Below are 27,512 nucleotides of genomic sequence, written 5' to 3'. Positions count from 1 at the left end.
TTCCAAAGACAAACCTAAGAAACGAACCTCAGGTAAAACAAGAAGGAATTGGGGCATTTTGCAAGGTTGTACCACTAAAGGATATCACCACTAGTTTGGTTAAGCAGGCCTCCAAGAATGTCTCAGTGAAAAACAAACTCTCCTTTGCTTTTTGGTTCCGAAAGCATATTTTAAAGTAGCTAAGGCAAATATATAGGGGGGCACAGCTCAATACTGGAAAACTACTTAGAGAGGTAGAAGTAAAGCCTTTCTATGCAATGTGCTTCTGCATAAAGGTAAGAAAACTATGACCTAGGGAAAAGACAACTAAAAAAATGAATCACTCTTTTAAAGGATGTTTAAAGATAATGCTTTTTAATATTTCAAATATTTTAAAAAAATCTCATCAAAAATGTAAATCACCTTAACAGTACTTTGCACATGTGGAATTTCATACCTAAATTTGATGATACTATTTTGGTTTACTTATGGCTACTTACAAAAAGACTCGGTAATAACGTCCATTCATTGGAGTCTTTTTCTTTGGTTGAGCCTATTGGGACTAGACTGATGAACTATTTTATGCAAATGAGATGGGTAAAGCAAATTAACAGTAATATGAGTAATAGGGGTTTTCATTTAATGGAAATGAAACTTAAAAGGATTTTCATATTCATCCCCACGGTGCATTTGGAAGCTATAATCCTGTTCAGAGGTTAAAGAGTTTGAATAGCTCACACAATCCTGTACAAATTACAACTGGCTGCCCTTTAATAAATAAAGTCATCGTAAAGAATTACATTTACAGAGTGAAAAGTGAATACATAGCATTTCAAATTCAATTCTGGAAGTACTAATAAGTACTGACCCATAACAATATATACTAGCTACCTTTTAAACTGTCCATCATTAGCACCAATAAAGATTCAACAAAATTACCTTTATTCCCACATCTCGAAACAGTTCTGCAAATTCTTAGTGAAGTTTAAGTATAGTCACAGACCTTAAATATTCACATTGTTTCTATGTCATACTGAAAATAAGTTCACTACTTTTTGGATACTCTTTACAAAATCTTATTAAAATTCCTGGTATTATCATCCCCAATTATACAGTAGCACAACCACCCTATGTCGTTTCACATGATAGCTCCTTAGAGGTTTCACATCTAAATTACCAAGAACAAAACCCTTCCCTCCCTCATCTTGCACTCAGCTTAATTCTATACTAGTCCTCGAATTATGTACCACTGTAAAAGTAGAACTGTATCAAAATTACTGTGTTTATGGATACAATAATATGCCATACAGAGCAACAAAGTTACACGTAATGACAAAGATTACTAAAGTTATGCAAGACAAGAACAAATGTTAGGACATGCTCCCTAGGCAAAGTCCCTGGAAAGAGGCTCCTAGTATCCTAAGTTCAAATAGCATTGACAAAATAATGAACAATTATCTTAAAAAAAATTATAGAGCTACTGGCAAATTAAGTAATTGCTAAATAAAGTAGAGCACGAGATTAAACTCTAATATTTACAACTGCAACATACTTGAGTAAAATTACAATTGTGCACGTATCAGTGGCTTTTTAACAAAAATAATTCATATACATAAAGGAAAAAATTAAGACAGTTTTTAGTTCAACAAAAGTTGAATTCACCCCATCTAAAGATACTCAACAGCTCAAAGATTTACCACAGAATAAATTCAAGATTAGCTGAGAAACTGGAGCCACATTATTGGTGTTTCAGACAAATTTTAAACAAGTTAAAGTCTATTGTTTGTTCAGAAGTTAGATGACTGTGCAAACCTGACCTCAACAGGAATATACTGGGATGTGCAACAAACGGAAAACCTCCACTAGCTGTTCACCTGGAGGCTAACCCTTTTTTCTCACAGAGCTTCTTGGTAACAACCATAAGCTGTATATATAGGTACAATGCACAGTCAATGATCTTTTCTTTGTATTTATTGTTAGAAGAATATAAAAGAACCGAGAGAGCGACAGGTTTAATTTCATTTCTAGAAGGAAGACTGCATTTACCTGAAAAAGAAATATGGCATCACACACGAACACACTTCAGGGGAGGAGTATGTTTAAGAATATGGTGTCATTCTGAACACTAAAGGAAAAGCAATCCCTGTTTACTGGTAAAATATGTAGTGTTAAAGTTCTTTATTTAAGAAAAAAACTTACTAATTCTTCACTATATAAGTTTTTGTGAGTTTAGTTTTCAAATCACAGTAATCTACATAACCATTATTAACAGCTCTGTGTTTATAGTACTGCAACAAGCCAACACACATTTAAAATGCACTTCACATCAAGAGTATGTAAACTTTATTTTTTCCTCTTCAAGCCTTCAGAAAAGTAGGGGCTATTTCAGCAGCCAACCTGGTCAGAAGCTCTGAAGGCAAAAGTTCAGTGCCTCACAGTGTAAATAAATGACCATCTGTGGCACTGCATACCCATCTGTAGTGAAGTGTCCCCCTTCAGTGGCTTCCAGTAAGGCCTAGAGTTTAAGGTTAACATGAAAAAGTGCCACCTTTGTTTTAGATTAGTGATGGACTCGGACAAGATAAAATAAAGTTATATTGTTATACTTACAAGCAGCTCCAATCCTGAGTATTTATGGTAATATCTAAACATACAAAAATGTATGTACATTTTTCTCCACTTTCTTGTAAACAGTTGTCAGTATACTGTTTTATCCCTTTATCATCGAAACATGCAAATCATACATACAAGTATAAATACACAAAAAGAAAACAATTTACACTCATTCGAAAGCCAAGCAACAACAACATAAAATAGCTACAGTATTCAAATTATAAATAATGAATGCTTGAGGCATCTTATATTCCTAGAAGCAGCCAGCCATTCATCCTAATGTTCTTAGCTGCAATTGTAGAAATACTGAGTTTTGCACCTTCCATGCTTTTACAGTATTTATAACACTATCATATGTGGAGATAAAGACTTGTTTACTATAATCTCTTCTTTTCAGAATGAAGAATAAAGCAGCACTTACAAATATTGAAACAGTGGCAGCAATAGCAGGTGTCACCACTGCTAGATCAGGAGGAAGTTTTCCATTCTAACCATTTTTAAATTAAAAAAGTAAAGGAAAAATGGACCTAAACAAATGATTACATGTTCATTCCTTGGGCACTTAACAGCGAGTCCAGCATGTCGAATGTGTCTTTGTAGTCCATATGCTGGCTGTTTGTACTGTACTCGTGATTGCCATCAGGACCGTTGGTCTCCACTGGCTTCTTGTCCAGTTTCACGAGGGTGCTGAGATGTCCGTAGCCCACCTGGTATGTGACAGGGGGAGGAGGGGGTAAGGGATGGTTAAAAACAGAGTTGTGAGAGGATATATACTGCTTAACAGAGGAGGAAGAACTAGATGAACTACCTGAACTTTTCGAACTTTTGCTCATTTTGGAGTGATGGTTGTGAGATGCATCATTGACATGCAGCTTCTTCCTCGAAGAGCTGGAACTAGAGGAAATGCCATCACTGCTCAGGCCAACAGGACTCCTCAGAACAGTGGGTGGGATTCCATCGGCACTGTGTTTACTGCCACCGCTGCTGCTGCCACTGTGGGAGTGGGAATGCTTGTGCCCGCTGGGGTGGTGGCGGTTCGCGGCATGGTCCTTGTGCTTCTCCTTATGGTCTCTGCTAACATGTGGGCTGGAATGCTTGCTCTTCCCGCTGCCCTCGTCAGAAGAGCTATGTCTTTCTGAGGAAGCAACTTTTATTTTCATTTTCAGTTCTTCCTTACTGGCACTCTTATCAGCGGGTGGTATCGGAATCCGTAATTTCAGCGATCCACTCTTTTCCTTCTTATCCACTGTGTATTTTTCAGGTTTTTCGGGGTTTGTGATGGGAATTTTCATCTTAATGGGAGAAGTGACAGAACTGCTGCTGGCTGACTGTGACTGCACGTGTTTGTGCTGCTGTTCTACCTGGGCGGCTAGATAATGATCTCTTACATCCAGATCAAGGGTTTCTAGCTTACGCTTTTCTCTGTATTTATCTAAAGACATTTTCTGAGGAATGACTCCAGGAGTAGCAGAAATTGGTCCATGGTGTTTACTGCTCCCTGCTTTCTGAGTATATTCTTGCTTAATGGATGAGTGATCGGAAATTCTGTCAGGTCTGTGATGTGATCCCGAATGCAGTGATACAGAAGGTCCCTGCTGGAAGTTGATGTTGTACTGGCCACCAGACAAAGAGGTCTCTTGTTTCTGTGAATACATCTGTTCTGTCCTTGCTGATTCTGGATGTTGAGGCCATTCTTGGTGTGATGACAAACTGTATGAGGTACTTGGCATTCCTGCTGCTAGCATGGACAGATTATCAGATGTGTGGCTGTCTTGAACAGAAATGTTTCCTGAATTTAGAGGGACTGGTGCAGGGAATGCTGATGTAGATGGTTTCTGAAAACTTGGGTTTGTAGGCACACCAGTAACACTATCTACTAAAATGGAATTCTGGACCAAAGATGAACCAAGAAGTGGCGTTTCTGAAACTTGTCCATCTACTTTTGGTTTCTTAGCCGCCTGATTGGCCTATTTAAATAAAACACAAAAGAAGTGATGACAGCAAAGGGATTTAATACAATTTTCTCTGCCTTATAAAAATCTCTATTAAATATATGCAAACAAAACCACCTGGGGTTCAAGGCTTTATGTTGCCAGTAAGTAACTATCTTATTTAGAGGCACAAAAGGGGGCTATATAAAGTGGTAACCGCTGGTTTCAGAGTTAGATACAGGTTAAATCCTAGCCCAGCATTTGAGAAAGTAATTTAACGTGTCTAGGCTTTAATTTGCCCATTTGTCAAATAAGGAGAATATTTCCATTATAATCACTGTGAGAATTAAACAAGAAATTTATAAAGTACTTATTAGCAAAGTCCACTGGACACAGCAGTTGAATAAACTATTGAGTGTATGCAGTTTATGATACACTGTAATTAGTTAGCAATACCGGAAATAAGAATATTTAACCAAAAAATTCAAACTGGTTAGCTATGTACTTGTTAGATAAGTGACAAACTGATATTCTATTAAACCCTGCCAATTCTCTTACCCTCCAGTTTCGAATCCTCTTCAACCTACTAGGTGTTTTCTCCAATATTTGTAGAAACTCATGTGTTAGCTCTAAAAATAAAATTTAAATTTAAAACTTAGAAGGTGTCTTTAGGATTTATATTTCTCTCAAGTGGGCAATATTAAAAAGCGGGCCTCAAGAGTTCATCTACTTCACTATTACCCTCCTATTCAACCTTCAGCAAATAAAGAACTAGACACAGATCTGAACTATTTTCAAAGATGAATCACAGATGAACGAATGAATGAATAAATAAATATCATTCCCCCTGCCCCCATGCTTACTCAGAATCTCTGGAAAATTTAGTAGCATTAAAAAAATTCCCCCCAAATAGAAAATCTTCATTAGGCAAACATCATAGTAATAATTATTGCAGGCAAGATCCATCGATAGATTCTTTAAAACTAATGGGCAGAAGTTTAAAGGAAAAGGAGGTATTTGTATAATCCTAACATACCTTCCTCAAGATATTTAATTACAAAGAGAAGAACAGTAACTTTACAATGGAAGAACCCAGCAGATACCACCAAGTGATGACCATGGTTATCATTATCACCAGTAAGATATACCCCTTGATATATGAAAGACTCGATAAGGTGCACTGAGTAACGCAAAACCCATTTCCCAGTTATGTGGTATTCTTGCCAAAAATACAAAGTTTCAATTTAATAATGAGAAAACATCAAAGTCCAATTGAGGAACATTCTATAAAATAACTGACCATTATTTTTCAAAATGTCAAGGTCATAAAAAAATGGAAAGATAGAAAAACTGTCATAGTTTGGAAGGGGTTTAAGGGGCACATCAACCAAATGGAACATAGGATCCTAGAACAGAAAAATTGAGGAAATCAAATAAAACTTGTCATTTAGTTACTACTGTACCAATGTTAATTACTTGGTTTTGATAATCATGTATTATTTTATAAGATGTTAACGTTAGAGAAACCAGGTAAAGGGTATATAGAAACTACTATTTTGTAGTTTAAGTTTAAAATTATTTCAAAGTTAAATGAAAAGAATTCCTCGACCTACACTCATATTCTCCTAGCAATCATTACTATTAACGTATTATTAAAACTACCCTGGGTCATATATTTTTACCTCATTTTTCCCTTAAATTTAGGATCACAGTGAAATGACTCACTTCCAAAATGGTGTGGTTATGGTGAATTATACTTTTCTACCCCCAAATAGTGACATTGACCACTAGGCTATTGACCACTCAAGACAAATATCAATACCAGTCAAATGAATTACAGTATCACATAATATTAATAATGCCAATTCAGTAGAGACTACACAGATTCATTTATTATTTTTTTAGTATACATAGTAAGCTTCTCTGTAAACTATTCTAGGCAAACGTGCTAAACTGATAACGAAAATTAAGACCATACAGAATTTATCTTAAAGTAAAAAATATGCAAAAACTTAGCATTTATTATATGTCTATAAGCTGTGATAACTATAACCTGCTCAAGATTCATGAACTTTCTGATTCAGTTTGAATGAAAGCTATCTAATGCCTGGACCACTACTCTTTAATTTCAAACAAATAAGCAAACAAACACCTTTCCACTTGGACACTAATAAATCTAGCAGATACACAATAATTTTGGGTTCAAAATTAACAAGAAATTGTTTTGATTCAATTTCTTTAACAGCCTGGTTGTCAAAGATTAAATGCACATCAAGTTTCTGGTCCAGGGGTGCCTGGGTGGCTCAGTCAGTTAAGCGTCCCACTCTTGGTTTTGGCTCATGTCATGATCTCATGGTTCATGGGATAGAGCCCTGCATAGGGCTCTGTGCTGATAGTGCGAAGCCTGCTTGGGATTTACTCTCTCCCGTTCTCTCGGCCCCTCCCCTGCTTGTGCTGCTCTCTCTCAAAATAAATAAATTAAAAAAGTTTTCTGGTCCCAAACCTGCCTACATAGCAGGTATAAAATATAAGGCTTGTTTTTACTTTCTTATTAAATTTTACAATGGACAATCAAAAGAATCTGTCAAATAATCACTGCCAATATATTAGTTATATACACAAAAATCACAGTATGGTCCTTAAAAGAGAGCCTTTTTCTCTCAAGGCTAAGTATACAGAAAAAAATTAAATACAAAAAACAGATGAGGGTTTGTTATTAATTATAAAACAAAAACAACAACAAAAAATATTACAGGCAGGCCAAGTCCAAGCCAAAGCTGTTTTTGGAAGAGTCATTACATGAATTATTTCAGTGAACACTGATGCTTCAACACCAGATTCAAATTCAGATATATCTTAAACTTTGTTACTTTTTTCTTTTTTTGTGATCAAAACACCGAGAAAGGCTGCTATATAGCATGTTGAAACTGTCGATGTCTTACATGTCCCAAGATTCATATTCAGTGGCTCTCCAATTTAATAAACTTGAGCCTTTTCAGCACAGAAGCAGACGGTTATTTGGGTAGCCTCTGTCATGTCAAAAAAAAAACTTTAAGTACAATTTAGGAGCAGTATAAAAGGCAGATCACTTGCTTTTTGTGACCTTTACTTTAGGACCATGTATATAAACTATTTTTTATTCAGACGATGCCTACTTCTTCTCATCTGTTAACTGCCAAAGTAAGATGGAAGCACAGAAAACCTAATTTTCAAGTCACAGATGACAAAAAAAGCGCGCCCCCCACTGGTTTTTAAAAGATGCCATTTTAACTCACTGAAGATTCCTTCTCTTGTTAAACTTTAAAAAACCTCTGGCAATGTAAGGAAAAGAGCATAATCATGTGGCAGTAATATAGTACGAGATACATACACTGGATGAAATTTTTCACGGAGGAAACAAAAATTGAAAATCAAGAGATCTAAAAAGGAGGCATATTTTAGAAAAAAGGAAGGCAAACTATCACAATTATGACCTATACCCCCATGTTTGTAAACAAAGTTTTACCGGAACAGCCATATCCATTCATTTACGTATTGCTTATGGTTGCTTTCCAGCTACAGGGGCAGGAGTTGTGTAGTTGGCATAGACCAAAGAGTCTATAAACTCTGAAAGAGTTATTACTATTTGGCTCATCAGAGAAAAGAAACATCTAGCTTACAGAAACATGTTGAAATTTTATTGGAAGATCACATGTGAAACCCAAAGGGGTCTCTATGTAACAGATGTCCTCAATAGGAATAGATATAAATTGTTTTCCCATGAGCTTCAATCTTGCAACAGAAGTTGGGGAAAGCTCACAAAAAGCAGCCAAAAACCTAACAGTATATCTTTTAGGCAAGAAGCATAATCTATTTCCTTTCTGAAATCTACAGTATCTGGCTAAAATGTCTTAATCCCCAAGAATCTCTCCTGCCTCTGGTCAGCTTATTTCTTACCAAAGAAATTTCTTATCAGAAGACTCAATTCCAGGTTCACAATTTACAGAATCTGCACCCCTGATTTTTTCAATTCATATTTAATAATACAAGGCAACAATGACACACTTCACTATCAGTGGAACTACAGAACAAGGAATGTTACCCTGAAAATACCTTTAGTTCATAGCTTCACATCTTCTACAATAAATTATACCCGACTTTGAGATTCTTGCATTGTCAACCTATAGCATTATAAATCATAATGTTTTTTGAGAAGTCCTGATAGGGCTATAGATATTCATTGGTGGTTAAAATATGTTCAAGTTTTTATTTTTTAGTTGTTTTTCTTTAGGCTAACAAATCCTTATTTTCATCCTGTTCATTTGATCGTGTAAATTATACTTTTAAATTCTATTACCAAATTGTTAAAATGAAATTATAGTTATGTTTTTGAGGAATCTTTTGAAACACAAATATTAATAAAGAGATTTGGGATTAATATCAAAATAACTACAGGGGGACAGGGAGATGCTGGATTGGCCAGAATCGGTAACTGTTCAGTTAAGTATGAGTCTACGGAGACTCGCTATTTTCAAACCTATACAAAAGTAGGTAGAATTTTCCATAATAAAAAAATATTATCAATGTAAAAAAAAAAATTTTTTTTCTCTACTTACCATCTAGTAATTCTAGAGTAACTGTAGGATCGACATATTCCCACCAATGTTTTCCATCAGTTGACACAGGAATCTCCCAATTGGACCATTTGCAAGCCAAATGAATACATACACATGCTATCACTGTTGGTTTGTACTGAAGACAGAAGGTGGTAAGGTGTAGACTGTTGTGGAGCAGGTTTGAAAACGAAGAACCATAGTAATTCAAGTATGTAAAACAAAGAAAAACATTTACCAGTAAGATTAGAGCACAAACATAATTATAAAGGTATTCTTCAAGTCGAGTATAAAACCTTATTTTTAAATTAAAAGCTAACACTATAGTTATAAAATTCTAATACTAGATTATGAACATTCTCCACACTGTGACTCCCAGAGCATTATATTAATATTTTATCAATTGTAATATATTAATATTTCTAAATTTTGAAGTACTTTTACTTCTTTATAAAAGGAGGGGAAGACATATTTCCAATAATCAGCATAAGCAAGTGTAACATCTTAATTTTTTGTGGTATTTTTGCTTCTTTTGTAATGTCATGGCAAAAAAGTAAAGAAAAAGCAGAAGATTCTCCATAAAACTGCCAAGTAATTTCAACATCACATTACAGAATGAAGTCAGAATCAGGGATTCCACCATTTGATGTGGGTTAACAGAATTCTCAAGTAAGTTAAAGAGAATCTAACACTTATCTATGTAAACCTCTGTCTTTTCAGCAAAGCCACAGAGAAAACTTACCTTTTGCTGAACAGCTTCAAGGCCCAATGTTGCTAAATACTATAAAAACGCTACTTTTCTCCTTCCACTTTATGTCCCAAATTTGGGCATGTGATAACACGTTACAGCATGCCTTTTCTAACCAAAGTTTTAAATTTAGTACTTTCTTTTTGTCGTTCAAAACTCCTAGGGATAGGAGTTAAATCCCAACAACATATACCTAAGAAAATATATTGGTATTTGCCAATCCAAAGTTTTAAATAAAAGTTAAAACAGTGTCACAAGAAATTAAGGACCATACAATGCTACTTTGGTGCCCTCCTCCCCAATGACCCATTTAAAAAACAAATTTAAGGCATTCATATAATCAATCCAGAACAGAATTATGTATTAGATATTAAATGCTTTAAAAAATTATTCTGTCAGTTCAGTTCAGAATTGATGGAGATGAAAAATGTTCATCAACTGCAAACCCACACCAAAATTTTTATGTAAAATGAAAAGGAAGTTAAGTTTTCTTAAAGTAAAAATTGTATTTCTGCAAATCTAGGCACTGACAGGACTTGGCTAGTTCTGATTTACTACTAGTGGGTATTATCTGGAAAAAAACCCAAGTTATATAAATTTTATTTATTAAAAAAACTTTAATGATTATTTTAAAGTTAAAATTGGATCAATGTGAAATTTTTAAAAATTGTCATTTAACTATAATTGTAAACTAGAAATAGCTTTATACTTACCAAGTTGCTCGAATTTCTACGTTAAGTTTAGCTCTTTGTAATCTTTAGCTGCTATTCAGGCTACCAATTTTAGACTTATGCACTCACAAATCGAGAATATGTCATCAGAAAGCACCACTACACTTCACAATGTGCATTTAACCCCTCTGTGCCAAAAGTCCCTTGTACAATACACCGCAAAGCAGACAGGAAGGTACCACCACAGTAGATGGTCCAGTCTCCTGTTGCAACAAGGGTAAGAGACACATTGAGGGGGCCCTGCATTAAAGGAAGCTATAGTGTGCTACAACAGTGCAACAAAGAGGGTCAGGATAACAACCTGTTGGTAGCCATGAAATAGGATGTCTGTGCCAAATCCTTGCTTGCTGTAAGAAAAGAAAAAAAAAAAACGAAGACAATACTGTCAGCTCTAATGTGCTATCATCAAAAAGTTCTCAACACAACAAAAACTTCAAAGTTTTGTACACAAAAAGTAAATTTTACTTACTACTTACAAATATCACAAGAGCGCCATCATTTTCTATACTACTGAAAATCTTCAACAACATTCACTCAAATGTTTCTTGCTATCCCCCAAAGATCTGAGAAACAAGCCGATTTGCTTTTAGCTAGCCAGTTACAAGGGCTAAACTTGTTACTAAGTTAAGCATCTAGTCAGCTAAAAGTTGCAATAAAGCATTCTCCTGGATTTAAAAAAAAAAAGAAGAAGAAGAAGAAGAAAAGATTTTGAAGTCTAGTACAAAATACAAAGAGTTGCCTGCCAGACTTAATCCTCAGTCATCATATTTAAGTTGGCTTAAGTACTTCCATCCAAAGAAAAGAAAACAAAACAAACCCCCACCCCCCAAACTCAAAACAGCACAAACTGCTGTTTTTCATGCTACTAAGCATCAACAGAGAATTAACAACCTAGAAACATCCCAAGGGCGTAGATATAGAAAACTCCACTGCATATATATTTCTTACAGTATCCAATTGTCAACTTTAGAAAAGATACACATACTCTAGGCAATCAGGATGCTTCAGCACTGGTCCCCAAAAGAAAAGCAATTTTTAACAACTAGTTTAAGTCATGGAAACTGAAAATAGTAGTACCCCGCTCACTTTTTTTCTGCTTTCTTATTCTTCCCAACGGGGATTATTTTGCTATAATTTCCCTTTTCCCCCAATTACATTCATAATCATTGATGTACCTTTCCCCTCTGCTCACCTAGGATCAGTTCACCTCAACTCACCCCTCTCTAACAGGCCTCAAATTCTTTGCCCTCTATTTTTATTCGTGGCACCTGTAATCCCTGCTGCCCCATGTGGATCACCAACATAAGGTATACACAAAAGGGATTTGGGCTTAGCAGAGTTGTGCTAAGGAAGAGTGTCAAAGCATCAGATGTCTTGGAGGCAGTGTGACTTATGTATGGCATTCTTTCCTGGTGGGGAGGGAAGGAGAAATCACAGAAATGAAAGGTCCCTGTAAAATGACATTAGCCAATTCTTCAGCAAAGTAGCATAATATCAACTTTCTCATCTTGGGGTGGGGGTGGTGGGGAGAACCTTAAAGAAACCAAACCACTACTACCCCCCATCCCCACAAAGAATCAAAATATGTAGAGAAGGAAGTAAAAATAATTTTAAATTGCCATAGCAGTTTTCACCTCAGAATATATCTAAATTCAAAATAACCTATTAATAATCAGTGTGCAACACAGGAAGAATGCAGGAAAAATGTTCTTTTGTTAGCAGAAAGTTATAACAGAGCAAAGAAAACAGACACCAAACATGAAACAACGTTTTTAAATGGAGTGAGATGTAAACCATAGTTACCTGAAATGTTAGTCAGACAAAATGAAGTTAAACATATATAAAATTTGCACTACAATTTAAGAATTGATCACATTTTAAACATTAACAACAAAAATTAGATTTAAATATTCTGTTTTGGATAAAATATCAAATTTGCAGTTTTTGTGAATGTTTTTAAAACTTACTATTCAACTTTGCAAATGAATGGACTTCATGTCTCTAGCTTTAGATATATGGGAACACGTACAACAGCTACTAAACTTTAAGGATCTTAACGATGACTCAAATGTCACTATAATACCAAGCTGAAAATCCAGTTTCATTTCCTGCTAAGTGTGTGTGTGTATTTTAAGCTATGAAAGTATCTGTGTATATGTATTTTAAGCTATAAAAATGTCTTTCTTCACCAGGCTTAGTTTAGAGCAAAGTTATATGGCTCTCCATTATTCTAACAGAAATAGCTTACTCGAAGGCTTTTTTTTTAATTCAACATGTACACTAGTTATCTATATGAATTCTATACTACACTGTAATTCGGTGGATAAAAATGTGCTATCAATCATATTCAGATAACCCTGAAGAACAGGAACCATAATTAAATATGTTCTACTTTGCAAGTCATAACAGGTGCTAGCTATTAAAAACCAAAAATAAACAAACAAACAAGGTACTTTCTTTCAGAAGTCCAGTTCTGAACAATGACACTGTGACAACAGGTTTGTTTGTTTGAAATATAGCCATTAACATAATAAAATCCTACGTAGGTATATGAATTCAATTTAAAATGAATAAAATGTGAGACTATTCAGGTAAACACTAAAAATCAAAAAAGGCCTTCAAAAGTCTTACCCATTCTGTTTAGAATAAACCTAAAGAAAAGAAGTCTGGTGGTAAAAGAATGAAACTGCAAAATTTAATTTTCAAAAAAGAAAGTAACAGAAAAAGGCACACTGAAGGTTCCAAGTGGTTGCTCTTATAAGGTACAGTAACACTTCAAATGGCAAACAGGAAAGAAGTAAGAAGTAGTGTAACAACATGCAACTATGTAAAAAATATTTCTAGGGATACATGAACAGATACATAGAATTCATTAACAAGAGTAGAAAAGTGTGTACCACATGCTTTATAAGCAGTAAAGCAAATAAAAAAAAGTTCCTACTCCTGTTTTAAAAGGCTTAAAAGGCACATCACATGCTGCCTGTATCATACTATATACTTCCCCATTACACACAAAAAATTAATTATTTTTAGAAATGCTACAGAACTTTGAAAAATGTATTAAATCTGTTGTTTTCAAATGAATATGGGGAAAACATTTCCAAAGTGGCAAATCTGCTAAGACAATTTTTATCTGAAAGACATGAGGATGGCCTCCAAATTCTTAAACTGTCATCATTTTCCTAGAGGTCACTGAAAGTTTGACAGAAACCAGAAATTTTCTGTGTGTATGTGTTAATGGTCAACTTCTTAAACATTAACTAAAATGGGAACTGGCTTATTAGCCTAATAAGTAGGTGGAGAGAGTCCTATTAATTGGAAGCCCTCTAGTTTTTTTTACTGAAAGATTCTCACCTAAGTTTAAAGGAAGCTAATTCACCACATACAGAAGAAGATGAATAGGTAGATGTAGAATAACAAAAGATGTTGCTTCAAAATGGTATTTCCCCCATTTTAATAAAACTCATTCAAATCAATTATAGACAATAAAAAGTATTAACACTTAATTCAGAAATTTCAAAGATCACTTACCTCTTACTAATTGGGTACATTTCACCACATCTGTGTGTGGATGTTCAATGGTGATCTCAAAACCTGAAATGAAAAGCACTTTTTTCCCAATCACTTATCACACTACAATACTTGACTGAGAAATGCCATTCATCAGCACAACCATAAATGTATAATATATTGTTCATTATTAAAAAGATCCAAAGGCAAAGTTATTTTCTGTCACTGACATGCTCATTATACCATCAACGATGAGAAATAATTTCTTTTCAAAAACAATGTCCACTTAGGAAAACTGATACCAAAGTTATTTATAGATTATGGTAATAGTTATTAAAAATTCTGATTTAGGGGCGCCTGGGTGGCGCAGTCGGTTAAGCGTCCTACTTCAGCCAGGTCACGATCTCGCGGTCCGTGAGTTCGAGCCCCGCGTCAGGCTCTGGGCTGATGGCTCAGAGCCTGGAGCCTGTTTCCGATTCTGTGTCTCCCTCTCTCTCTGCCCCTCCCCCGTTCATGCTCTGTCTCTCTCTGTCCCAAAAATAAATAAAACGTTGAAAAAAAAAATTAAAAAAAAAAAGAATTCTGATTTACAATTAATTACGATTACCCTCAGGTTAAAAACAAACTGAAATATATGAAAAATACAACCATTAATAAAATAATTCAATTACATTATATATATATATACACACATATAGGTTTTGAGACAGAGAGCACATGCATGTGAGTGGGGGAGGGAGAGAGAGAATCTTAAGCAGGTTCCATGCTCAGCACAGAGCTTGACGCAGGGTTCAATCCCACGACTCTAGGATCATGACCTGAGCCAACATCAAGAGGCAGATGATCAACTGACTGAGCCACCCAGGTGTCCATGTAATGTATTTTTAAAATGTATTCCAACTCTCCTTTTTAAAAGATGTAAAAAGGGTATGTTTCATAAATATAATCTGCCCCATAGTGGGAAGAAAGACCATTTCAATGATTTATGGTCCTCTTATTTTCTTAGTATGCCTTAAATCAAAGGGTTTCAACCAGTTAGTTTATAACTACGTTTCATTAATAATAAAGTGATTAAGACAAGTAAACCTTGTAGCCTCAAGATTCTTTAAATCACTTTTTCTAAAACCAAAGATAAAATGCTGAAAGAGCTTTTAATGTCTATTCAACCCTTAGGTAAGGCAGGCTTTTTTCTTTTTTTTTTTAAACAGTGGAGGTCGTTGGGGTGCCTGAGTGGCTCAGTCAGTTGAGTGTCCTGACTTCGGCTCAGGTCACGCGCGGTTCTTGAGTTCGAGCCCCGCGTCCTGCTCTGTGCTGCAGCTCAGAGCCTGCTTCAGATTCTGTATCTCCCTCTCTGCTCCTCCCCTGCACACACTCTGTCTCTCTCTCAAAACTAAAGATTAAAAAAAAAAATTTTTTTTAAAGTGGAGGTCACATCTAGCATCTTCAGAAGCAGTAAACGAGTGACATCCTAATACACAGGTAATCTAGATTTATAAAGTTGTTGTGTGATCTATTTATATTTCTACTGTAATTAAACCTGCAAAACCATACTTTAATCAAAGCCAGAGGTGTATACTGTCAATTCTAATGTTCCCCTTAAAATAATATAATTTTCCTTTCAAACTTTATTACACAAGTCTTTATACATTTCATATTTATATAATTTTATATAAAAAATAACATGCTAAGTCAGTGGATTTGGTGAGAATAAGATTTTCACTTTTATTTTTGTATCTTTTTATACTATTACAACATCAAATAAGTTGTATCTATTTCAAACAAACTACTTTTCTAATAAAAAGAATCTGTCATGATGGGAGACTATTACTGCACTTCTCTTCAATGATTGGGAACGGAGTAACATATGAAATAACTACCATAACGAATAATGGCTATTTATGACATATACACCATGCAGTCATTTTTTATACATTATCTCTCATTCTTAAGTTCACAATGTTAAGACTTAAGACATTATTACTCTATCCTGCATATACAGAATGGAGGTACACAAGATCAAAGAACTTTGCCTAAGTTTACAAAGCAAGTCAAAGGCCTACAGATTTAAACCAAGATCTCCATAAAGCCCATGTGATTCCATCACACTTCGCTAGGCTCTTCCAGAAGTAATATATGACTTTATACAAGATAAACCTTCTCAGGCCTCGATTTCCTCATAAGTAAAGTTAAAGATCAGAATAAATAATCTTTAGAGATCACTTAAACTGCATGAAACTTGAAGACAATATAACTTTTAGAAGGGGATGATGAATGGTTAAATAACTACACTATGTCATATTAAAAATGATGTGATAAATTCATTAAAAACTGACTACAAGTGCTATGAGAGCAAAGACTGCCATGAATACTTGTGCACATTACAATCATATGCAACAGCCTTTCACAACGAAAACTATGTGTACCATTCAATTAAATTATGCCAAATGAAATTTAAAAAAAAAAAGTTTTTCTTATAACCAGGCTATACTATTCTGGCCCCAAACCTTGTTTTACAATGAAACATCTTCAATGATAAAGTTATTCCAGAAATTTTTTTCTTTCTTTAGAACACCACAAAAATAGCATCAGCTGTGAGTACATACCTAGGGTTTGTAGCATTATGGTTTCAAGTAAAACCAGTTCTTGAGTCTGTTGAAGGTAAGCCTGCCAGGTAAAAATAATACTATTAAAATGCTTAAGATCAACACTATGAGACTATGGGACCGCTAAGTCTCATGTAAATCACAGACTGATTACAGAAGAGCCAGATTAGTTTAGGAACATGAAGGAAATACATTGAGGGTGACAGGGAAATCCTATATTTTGCAACCAATCTAAATTGAATTACTTCTAATACAGGATATGCAAACAAGGTAAATAGCAACAAAACCCCTCAAGACAATGATAACATGAAAGGAGGTAGAGCTTCATTGAAAACAACAAACGCTCCAGCCTGTAACGTAAAACTTGACATAGGTAGTGGTGCTTCAAGACACTTTACCAAAGGAAGCACCAACTCAAGTAAGAAAATCAAATTCAAACCTGCCTGTTAAAGAAAAGGCTTATCAATTCAACCTAAGATATCTCAAGTGGAAATTCCTTAAAAGTCAGAGTTATTGTGTAGAATTTCCTCTCTTTAGAGAAGACAAATACAATCAAAGCAAACCCTCAAATCTCTAGATTAAAACATTTTAGATATAAAATACCAAAATGATGTATCATACACCATGGGGAAACAGAAGGCCTTCTCTTTCAACTTCAATAAATTATTCTCCTACTGCAACTGCTCTGGGAATAGATGTATGAAAAAAATTTCTAACACCATCAAATTTCTTAAATTGTAACAACTAAGGTGATAAAAAAAAAATACACCATCAATATTCATGTAAGGGCATGTTGCTAAACTCAAGAGTGAAAAACACCTTTATTTATGCCCCATTTTGAAAAGGTCACTAAAGTAATTTTTTAAACATAGATTTCTATCATTTGAACAATACCCTAAGTATTCACCAAAAATAATTCCGAATTTATCATGTTAACAGAAGTTACAAGAACAATCTTTGCATCATCATACATTCTCTATTATTAAATGGCTAACATCATTATCTTACTCCTTTAAATGCCATTATCTCAGTGCATTTTTACATATGACAGAGATAACTATTAGTATATATGCATTAATAAAGGAACAATTCTGTAAAATTACTATTTACTGGTCTACAGGCAAAACCAGAGGTCTGTCTTTCTTTTTTTTTCCATTGCTGACAAATTTTAAGAGTAATTCATCTTTGGTCTCAAATGCACCCAAACAATGGAAGTGATATAAGATCACCGCTACATATATCACAGCTTTGCTGTGAAGATAAGCAATAAAATGTGAAACACTTAAAACCACCTTTGAATCACAGCCTTAACATGATTCAGAATGATACTGAAATTCATGTATATACATGAAATATGTTTCTGTTAGATCACTCCCTGGTACTGCATTCCTAAGTGGTAAAAGAAACAAGCAGCAGTTGGAAGGCAACGCCAATTGAATTATTTTTACATACATCACATTTAGTATCCAGCAGTGGCTCTAGGGGATGAAGACAAGCATGTGCTACTTTGATAACATGTTCAAGTTTTCGAGCCTGTTCTTCCACTTTTGCAGCCAAAAATAATGCAGTAGGTGATATTATCTGCAGAAAAGATAAAAATTTGGTGATTTAAAAATAAAAAATTTTGGAAAAACCTTCTACTTTCTAAGGTGGGGCGTGCAAGGAAGGCATGTAGTATTAAAAATATGAATTGTGACTTGGGCTATAACAAGACGGATGTAAGAGTTTTAATAAAGTGATTCATTAAAACTAGTTACCCTAGTCTCTAAAACTTGCTTTACTGTTTTGCAAATAGAATAGCAATGGGAAAAAGGAAAAAGACTTACACTTGGGCAAACTAAAATAAAGTTTAACTTATTATTAATGCATATTGTGGAGGTAAAATAAAAACTCAAGCAAAATAATAAAGTCGTAGCTTAAAAAAATGAAAAATAGGTAAAATATACCTAGATTTTCCTTCTTTTTAGATACAGCCACTACTTTCTAGATTTCTTTTAAATTAACCAACAATTCACTTGTGTGGCTAAGAGCTACGCAATATTGCTTTAGGACAGAAAAAGGATCTACAAGGCAAAATGAGAAGATTCTGAACATGAAATTGCTACTGAGCAACTCTTACTTCACTATAGCAATATTAACAATAGCTAAAGAACCAGATAATGAACATGTAAGATAAATCAACAGAGACATTGCCAAATGGAGATCAAGAAATAAGCAATTTTTTTTTAAGCTTTAGTTAAGTTATATGTTCTTGGGATTGAAGTATAAGAACACAGCAGTATAAAGACATTGACTTAGAGAAACATCAATTCTGAGCAATATTTACCCAAAAAGTAATAAACCAAATTTACTGCTGACTCAGAAAACAGGCATACTCTAAATTCAAATAATATTCTAAGATTACACAGAAGAAATTTTTCATGGGAAGATGATTTCTAGAAGTCAAGATTCAGGTTATTTTTCAAGAGATGAACATCTGAATCTTACTGTATCTTAGGGATCACCAATCACTATACAGAAACAATGCCAGAAGAGGGAGGGGAGGACAGAAAGAGGCATTAAGCATGCTACATGATTTGGGTAGTTAAGGACAAAATTTCTGATACCAGAAGGTAGATTCTTTCCTCTGAGCTTTTAAAACAACTTATAAATAATGCTGAGCCATGAAATTTAATCACTGGATTTTGGATCTGAAAGGGACCTTCTCTAGCTAGTCCAATTTCATTTGCAGATGAGTAAATGGAGTGAAAATGACTTCAAAACAGACGTAAAATTACATCAGTTTGGCTCCAAAGAACAAGTAATGTTATCTTAAAAGGACTGAATAATTTCAACTTGGACTTTCCAACTTATTTCCATCTTTCAAAATTAAAACAAGGAAAAGACTTAAAAATTAAGAATACTCAAAAAGGCAACTTACTCTTAGTTTTCTTAGATTTAGAATAAACTACTATTATTCTTTACCAAAGATTTAATTAAGTAACATGAAAATTAGTTAATATTCTTGAAATACCAGTAAAACAGCAGCCATACAGGGCAGGGATTTTTCTGAAATGTATAAAGTACAAGAGAGTGGACAATCATTTCCTATCCCAGTTATTTTTTCCACATAGTGAGAATTTCCTATGCTACCTACTTTTCTACTTAAATGTTTACCTCATCCTAAGGAAAATTCCTCAGTCAAAATGAAGTGCCCTTCTTTATTCAATAGGAAACTGTGTACACCTCTGTCATTGTACTTTCGCTGTATTCTAACTTCTGGCTTACTAATTTTGTCTGCCCTACTAGTCCAGAAGCAGCTTAAATATAGACACTGAATTATTCATTCACATTCCCATTGTCTTGCATTGTGCAGCTGCTGTTCAGTATATTTGCCAAGCGAATAATAGGTGGATAATCCACATATAAAATATAAAGGCACCAATGTTAAATTCTAGGTATTCCAAATCCCACAGTAAAAATCTAACAGCCAATACAAAGGTAAGAAATGCAAGAAACAATATAAGATACTCTCAGTGTCCCACAATCTCTCACTTTTTACCTAATTCATGTCTAAGAGGGGAATGGCTAAGCCGGCCATCAAATGCTAGCTAGCACTATTTACCAAAGAGTGAAGCAATACAGGCTCAAGCCACATGTCACATTAGACTGAACTTAATAAACTTTTTTCCTAAGTGCCAGATGATCCAAGATTTCTCTTACTTGCCTAAAAGGTACCTTCTGAAAGTCTCCAATGAGCTTTTCCTGGCACAGCCTCTTAGGATTCCCAGTGACTGCTGCATTCTCTTCAGACTTTTTATAAGCCTCAATATCAAGTACTTTCAAACCACAGACTTTTTTCTCCTTACAATATAGTCTCAATGGAAACAAAGGATGTTTACTAATGAATGATTCTAAAATTCTACAAATAATTAAGAAAATTAAATATTCGGGGAACTAAGCAATGATCTTCAGGGTAGATTCCTGGTTTATTTACCCACACTCCTCACAGAAGTCTTTCTGTTCCCTCTAAATAGGGCTCAATTCTCATCCTCCTCCAGTGCAACACTAATACCCAACACTCTTCCAAAGTTCCTGGTGAAATCCACTAACTCCATTCACATTTCCTCCTCTACAGCCTGCAAACATTTTACTCCATCAGGGCTGTAAAAACAAAACAAAACAAAACACCTTTTTAGATAAATACTTTGTGAATATCCATGTGAGGCTTTAATTTTAATTAAGAATGACTAAAGAAGGTAATCAAGCTAGGTACCTCTGCTTTTTTTATATAGAAAGTGGATTTTGCTGTGTGGCTTACTGAAAGGAAAAGAACTCCAAAAAGTTTTAAGTAATGGGTATGTTATTAGTTGGCCTGTGGCTTTTAAAGGGAGCATCCTTTTGAAGGCAACAGACATTCATCAGTGCACGTAAACTTGGTTCAAAGTCAAAGAATTCACACCAATACTGGAGTAGATACTTGGTTCAAGGGAGCAACTACAACCTGAGATTTAGCTCACTGGGGACAAGGACCATGCACGATCCATCTTTGTGTTCTGTTATCCGTTTTAATAAACTTTCTTGAATTACTATAAATGAAGGAAATAAAAACTGATTTTTAAATAGTGTCAAGTTTGTCAGCCTAGCAAATGTACAACTGTTTCCAAGGGCTATCACATTCTCAAAACAAGACAAATTTCTACAGAAATATACCATACAAATCATGGAGAGGGGGAGGTAGAGGTGATGAAGCCAGCTGTAGCATAGTAGTCAGGGTGCCTCAGTGGAATCCTGGCTCTGTAATCTGACTAGCCTAGGCAAATTACTTATTCTCTTTGTGGCTCAGTTTCTGCATCTGTAAAATGGGAGAAATAGTATCTGCTTATAAAGTTGTGGTGAGAATTAAATCAATCAATATACATAAAGCACTTAGAATAGTGCCCAGAGTAATATGACTGAAATTATTATTATGCTGTAAAGTACATTATTATGATGCTGTAAACAACAATTGTGTATTGCTAATGCTGATCTTAAAATTTAAAGGTGATTTAACATGCTTTTAAAAATTCCCTTCTTTCTTGCTCACCTTTTTCCTTCCACAGTTAAACTCAATTCTTTAAAGGTTCCATTGGAGCCCTAACTAAGCGGATTCAAACACACCAAAATGATGATACACGACATTACTTCAATGATTACACCAGTATTCCTTTCGTCCCTTTCCCCTCCTTTCACCCCCTTCTCTTTTTCTATTCCTTTATATGTTTCCATTCCTACCTCTTGATCTGACTCCCTTCCTTCTCCATCCTTTCTCTTCCTGCCCATTCCTGGCCGCTGTCTCCCCCTTCTGCTCATGATGCCCTCACTGCTGACATTCTTCACTCTCCAATGTTGGCTTCAACCTTGATATTTGGAGGCAAGGTCAGTTTGAATTAACAAAAGCCACTGATGATGGCCATACCAGTCAATTTCAAATGAAATCATTCCGGTCTTCATCCTTTTAGGAATATATTTTCTGCATACATCTTATGTATACATTTGTATTTAAGAAGCCACAGCTGTTTTATTACTATTCAAATTTAAATTTCCTAGTCCAAAAGAGTCCTAAGAGAAACAAAGAAAAAACTTCCACATCTGCCTTCTATTTGCTAATACATCATCAAGAAGCTTATTCTAATCTATTGTTATTTTTCAGCTTTAGGTCCTATAAGCCGGTGAAGCCATTTCTTCCCTGTTCGTTAACTGCCTCCAAACTCCCCCTCTCCTAAGACTAGGATAACTATTCCCTGTGCCTTCAAAAGACTTCATTATTATCCAGTTAGTTCTAGGTATCACAGCTAAAAACTGGGAAATCACATGCCTAAGGCTACAGTTAAAGAAAAGTGGTAATGGCATAACTTTAGAAGATTGCCAGAAAGGTCTCAGAATATGAAAAGTGAAGTATAAGCTTAGATATATGGAAAAATAAAGGGGGGTAATGGCTCCTCAACAAAGAGGAAAATAGGTTAAAATGTCCATTTGTTAATAACAAAGATCACTGGAGTGCCTGGGTGGCTCGGTTGTTGTCTAACTCTTGATTTTGGCTCAGGTCATGATTCCAGGGTTGCAGGATCGAACCCACACTGTGCCGGAAGCCTGCTTAAGTTTCTCTCTCTCTCTGCCCCCTCCCCTGCTCACGTGTTCTCTCAAATAAAAATATATTAAAAAAAAAAAAAGTAAAGATCTCACCAAGCTTGACCAATTAAGCCAAAATTTCAGTACAAACTGGTTTACATCCTTAATTTTGTTGTACTGAAAAGACTGACATTCCAGTATTACAAAAAATGTCATTAATTCGGCCTGGTATTTTAGTTTTCTTACCCATATAATTATGTGTGAGTGTAATACTGTCAACATAAGAAAATTTATGCTGAGAAATACAAAAGTCTTCAGGTTGGATGTTATTTTAGATTTCTAATTATACCTGAAGAGAGCTGGCTATATAAGACTGAAAAATACTATTATTCAGTACTGCTGAAAAGCAGTAATAATTAAGAGAATAAGGCCTGATTTCCACAGAATAACTACATTATATTTAAAAGTATTTAAATGCTTACTGTAACCTGACATTTAAGTATTTATTTATGGAGGATAAGTTACCATTATGAAACTTACAAAAATGAAAAAAACTCAGTTAGTCTCTATTTTCCCTTATACACTCAGCTTCTACCAGCCAATGGTAAATAGTCATAGAATATTGGGAAGCAACTTGCATAGATATTCAAATATTCCACATCAATCTTTCAAAGTCCCCTTTCCTTCAGATGGCTAAACAAATAACTAATACTACAGAAGACTTAATATTGTGGACAGTATTCCCCAAATTGATCTACAGATTCACACAATCCCTGTCAGAATCTCAGCTTCTTTTCTGCAGAAACTGACCAGCTGATTCTAAAATTCATATGGAAACACAAGGGATCCAGAAAAGCAAAAACAGTTTTGAAAAAGAACAAAGTTAGAAGACTCATACTTTCTGAATTCAAAACTACAAAGCTACAGTCATCAAGACCATGTGGTAATAGTATAAGGAAAGACAGAAGGATCATGGAATAGGATAGATTCCAGAAATAAACATTTAATTGGATGGAGGAAAAACAGTCTTTTCAACAAATGGTGCTGGGGCAACTGCATATCCACATGCAAAAAAATGAAATCCATCCCTTTCTTTACGCCATATACAAAAACTAACTAAAAATGGATCATAGACCTAAATTTAGGAGATAAAAACTTGTAAAGGAAAACAGGAATACACCTTCATGACAATGGATCAAGCAATGTTTTCTTAGATATGACATCAAAGCACAAGTGACAAAAGAAAAATCCTAATAAATTAAATGCATGTGTTACAGATGAAACCATCAACAAAGTGAAAAAGCTAACCCATAGGATGGGAGGAAATATTTGCAAATCCTGTATCTGATAAGGAACTGTTATCTAGAATATACAAAGAACTCTCACAACTTAATAAAGAGACAAAACAATTTAAAAAATGGGAAAGGGTTAAGTAGACATTTCCCCAAAGATACTACAAATGGCCAATAAATGCATGAAAAGATGCTCAACACCACCAGTCACTATGGAAACGCAAAATGAAACCATAAGCTACTATTTTATACTCACTAGCATGCCCATAAGATGGCAATAATAATAATAATGATAATAAAAAAAAAGACAGGGGTGCCTGAGCAGCTCAGTGGGTTAAGTGTCTGACTTGATTTTGGCCCAGGTCATGATCTCACAGTTTCTGAGTTAGAGTTCCATGGGATTCTCATTTTCTCTCTCTGCTCTTCCCATCCCTCAAAATAAATTAAAAACAAAAAAAAAAAAAAAAAAAAAAAAAGAAAAAGAAAAAGACAAAAGATAGCAAATTGTGACAAAGATGTGGAGAAATTGGAAGGAACCCTTAATGCAATGCTTGTGGGAAGGTAAAATGGTATAACTACTTTGGAAAAGTGTGGCAGCTTCTCAAAATGTTTTCAAAAAGCTTTCCAAGATTACTGAGGTCTATAGAGTTACTATACAACCCAGCAATTCCACTCCTAGGTATATACCGAAGAAAAATGAAAATGTCCACACAAAAACTTGTACAGGAATGTTCACAGCAGCATTACTCACAATAGGCAAAAAGCAGAAACAAATCACATGTTCATCAACTGATAAATGGATAAATAAAATGATGTATATCCACATGATGGAATGTAAAAAGGAATGATGACAGTAAAAAGGAATGAAGTACTGATACATGCTACACCATGGATGGATCTTGCAAACGTTGTAAGTGAAAAGACCATATATTATATAATTTCATTTTATATGCAATGCACAGAATAGGCAAATCTACTGAGAGACAGAAAATGGTTGTCCAGGGCTGAAAGGGGGAGAGAAATCAGTGAACAACTGCTAATGGGTATAGGGTTTCCTTTGGGGTGGTGAGAGTATTACAAACTTAGACTGCAATGATAGTGTACAACTCTGTAAACACACCCATTAAATTACACATTCTAAATGGGTGAATTTTACGGTCTGTGAATGATTTCAATAAAGATTTTGTTTTAAAGAGCTAACGTCAAAGACTTCCCTTTTTAAGTTATTGCCAATAAAGGGAATTTCTAGGAAACCAGAAACCTAATCACAGCACAATAAACACTGGTAAACATTTATCTTAACCCTGTATAACTTCATAGCACATTTGTTAATTTAAAAGGAAAATTAGGTTTCTTTTTAAAAAGGTATACTACATATCCATTTCTTAAACAACATTTAATTGTGACTTTTTAAAAAAAAGTTTATTTACTGAGAGAAACAGAGAGAGAGAGAGAGAGAGAGAGAGAGAGAGAGAGAGAGAATGAATGAATGAATGAGCATGCCAGCAGGGGAGGGGGAGAGAAAGAAGGTGGAGAACCCAAAGCTGAGAGCCCAATGCGGGGCTCGAACTCACAAACTGTGAGACCATGACCTGAGCCAAAGCCAGACAAGCGACTGAGCCACCCAGCTATACCTAATTTTGATATTTAAATTATGTAATTATTTCAGGAAACTTTTGTTTGTTTAGTTAACAAAAATAATTTGAACAGATGTTTAAGTCTACATAAAGGAAACCACTGATTCAAATGGCTACTTCTATTAGTGATCTAAATAGCAATCACTAAGCTAGAGCAATACCAACTATCCAAGGATGTGGGAGCTTGTAAAAATCTGGTATCTTCTCTGAATCAAAATACCATTTAAAGACTGCCCTCAAATCCTCAGAACTTCCTTTCCCTGCTCAAAGCTATTTTTTCTTTCCCCAAGCATGAAACTATGACAGTTATCATGTTCTTAATTCCTGACTGGAAAAGAATCTTTTTTTTTTTTTCAACTTGTAAATAAGGCCACTATTTAACATTAGTTTGAATGTGCAAACTTTTCTATGGAACAAATTACTACAGTGTGAATTCCAAAATAATTTTGTTCACAGATACAAATGTCTACACTTTTCATTAGTTGACTGGTATTAGTTTTTAAGAGCTTTTAGCCTGGGGCGCCTGGGTAGCTAAGTTGGTTGAGTGTCCCACCTGGGCTCAGGTTATGATCTCAAGGGTCATGAGTTTGAGCCCTGCATCGGGCTCTCTGCTGTTAGCACAGAACTGCTTCGGATCCTCTGTCTCTCCGCCTACCGCCCAAAGTCCCTCCCCTGCTCACTCTCAAAAAATAAATAAGCATTAAAAAAAATTAAAATAAGTTTATAGCCCAAACCAGCACTATCAAAGAGCAATGCAATGTAAGCCACAAATGTAATTAAAAATTTCCTAGTAGCCATGTTAAAATAGTAAAGAAATGTGAAATTAACCACTTCTGGTTAGTGGCTATATATATTTAGCACACAGGCTTAACCCCCACAATTGGCATTCTGAAGAGAAAGTTCATTAAAATGATATGAAGCAGATGGAAATGTATTACACGTTATAGGCACCATAGAATAGCTCAAATTGGTTACTGTTCCTAGTCATTCCCACAGTAGACAAATGTTTTTTTTTCCTTTCCCACTGGAATGTAAGTACCTTAGGAAAAGCACTATTTCTTATTTATTTATAAGAAAATACATACCTTCTTTGCATACTGCTTGTTACATAATACATACTTAATGTTTGTGGAATAACATTGTTACATTGTCATATAAACACACAGCATCAGGTAACTAAGTACAAGCCACTGAAACTATAACATTTAAAATTTTACACCAAACAAGTCCTCATTTGCTTCTTTTTCTATATCAGATTCAAATAATTTATTTTATTTATTTTTTAATATTTATTTATTTTTGAGGGAGAAACCATGAGAGGGGGAGGGGTACACAGAATCTGAAGCAGGCTCCAGGCTCTGGGCTGTCAGGACAGAGTCAGAAGCGGGCCTTGAAACCCACGAGCCCTGAGATCATGACCTGAGCCAAAGTCAGATGTTTAACCGACTGAGCCACCCAGGCACCTCCAGACTCAAATGATTTAAAGAAAAACTTCATATTACATGTTTTTCCTTAAATATGATCATAGGAGTACTTAATACAGCAGCTTTACAACTAGAACCGTTAACAAGTACACAGCAATCTAATTTGATTTTCCCTTAAAAACATTACCTTATTGATTTTATGCAATAAAAACATCTTCAGAATTCTTGTTCTAACTGCCTTCAAAATCAATTTACAAATTACATAGTCAATGTTTATGCAGAGACTTTTGTGTGGCTTGGCTAATGCAAATACCCAATGCACATTTGTTAATGTAAAATTCTGTTCTATTCTATAGACCAGA

The 27,512-nt window shown here is 34.8% G+C and overlaps 1 protein-coding gene across 7 annotated transcripts in view; it reads right to left on the bottom strand.

The window, feature by feature from the left end:
• Positions 1–333: 333 nt before the first annotated feature.
• CCNT2 (cyclin T2) overlaps positions 334–27,512 on the bottom strand; it is a 38,924-nt gene continuing 11,745 nt past the window's right edge. For 2 of the 7 annotated variants that reach the window (XM_027055901.2, XM_027055903.2), the window contains 8 exons: positions 18,160–18,288; positions 16,708–16,768; positions 14,126–14,188; positions 10,896–10,941; positions 9,119–9,282; positions 5,082–5,152; positions 3,401–4,559; positions 334–3,299 (listed from right to left, as the gene is read on the bottom strand). In XM_027055901.2, the coding sequence (XP_026911702.1) occupies positions 3,232–3,299; positions 3,401–4,559; positions 5,082–5,152; positions 9,119–9,282; positions 10,896–10,941; positions 14,126–14,188; positions 16,708–16,768; positions 18,160–18,288 (1,761 nt within the window). In that variant the 3' untranslated portion in view covers positions 334–3,231. Of the gene's footprint in view, positions 4,560–5,081; positions 5,153–9,118; positions 9,283–10,576; positions 10,942–11,063; positions 11,158–14,125; positions 14,189–16,707; positions 16,769–18,159; positions 18,289–20,683; positions 23,257–27,512 lie in introns of those variants that run through there. The other 5 variants (XM_027055900.2, XM_015073028.3, XM_027055905.2 and 2 more) reach the window with 4 other exon arrangements.

The sequence above is a fragment of the Acinonyx jubatus genome, chromosome C1 (assembly GCF_027475565.1).
Source record: "Acinonyx jubatus isolate Ajub_Pintada_27869175 chromosome C1, VMU_Ajub_asm_v1.0, whole genome shotgun sequence".
Classification (NCBI taxonomy): Eukaryota; Metazoa; Chordata; class Mammalia; order Carnivora; family Felidae; genus Acinonyx; species Acinonyx jubatus.
Note: the sequence above shows the minus strand (reverse complement) of the source record. Positions and strands in the feature narration are given on the sequence as shown.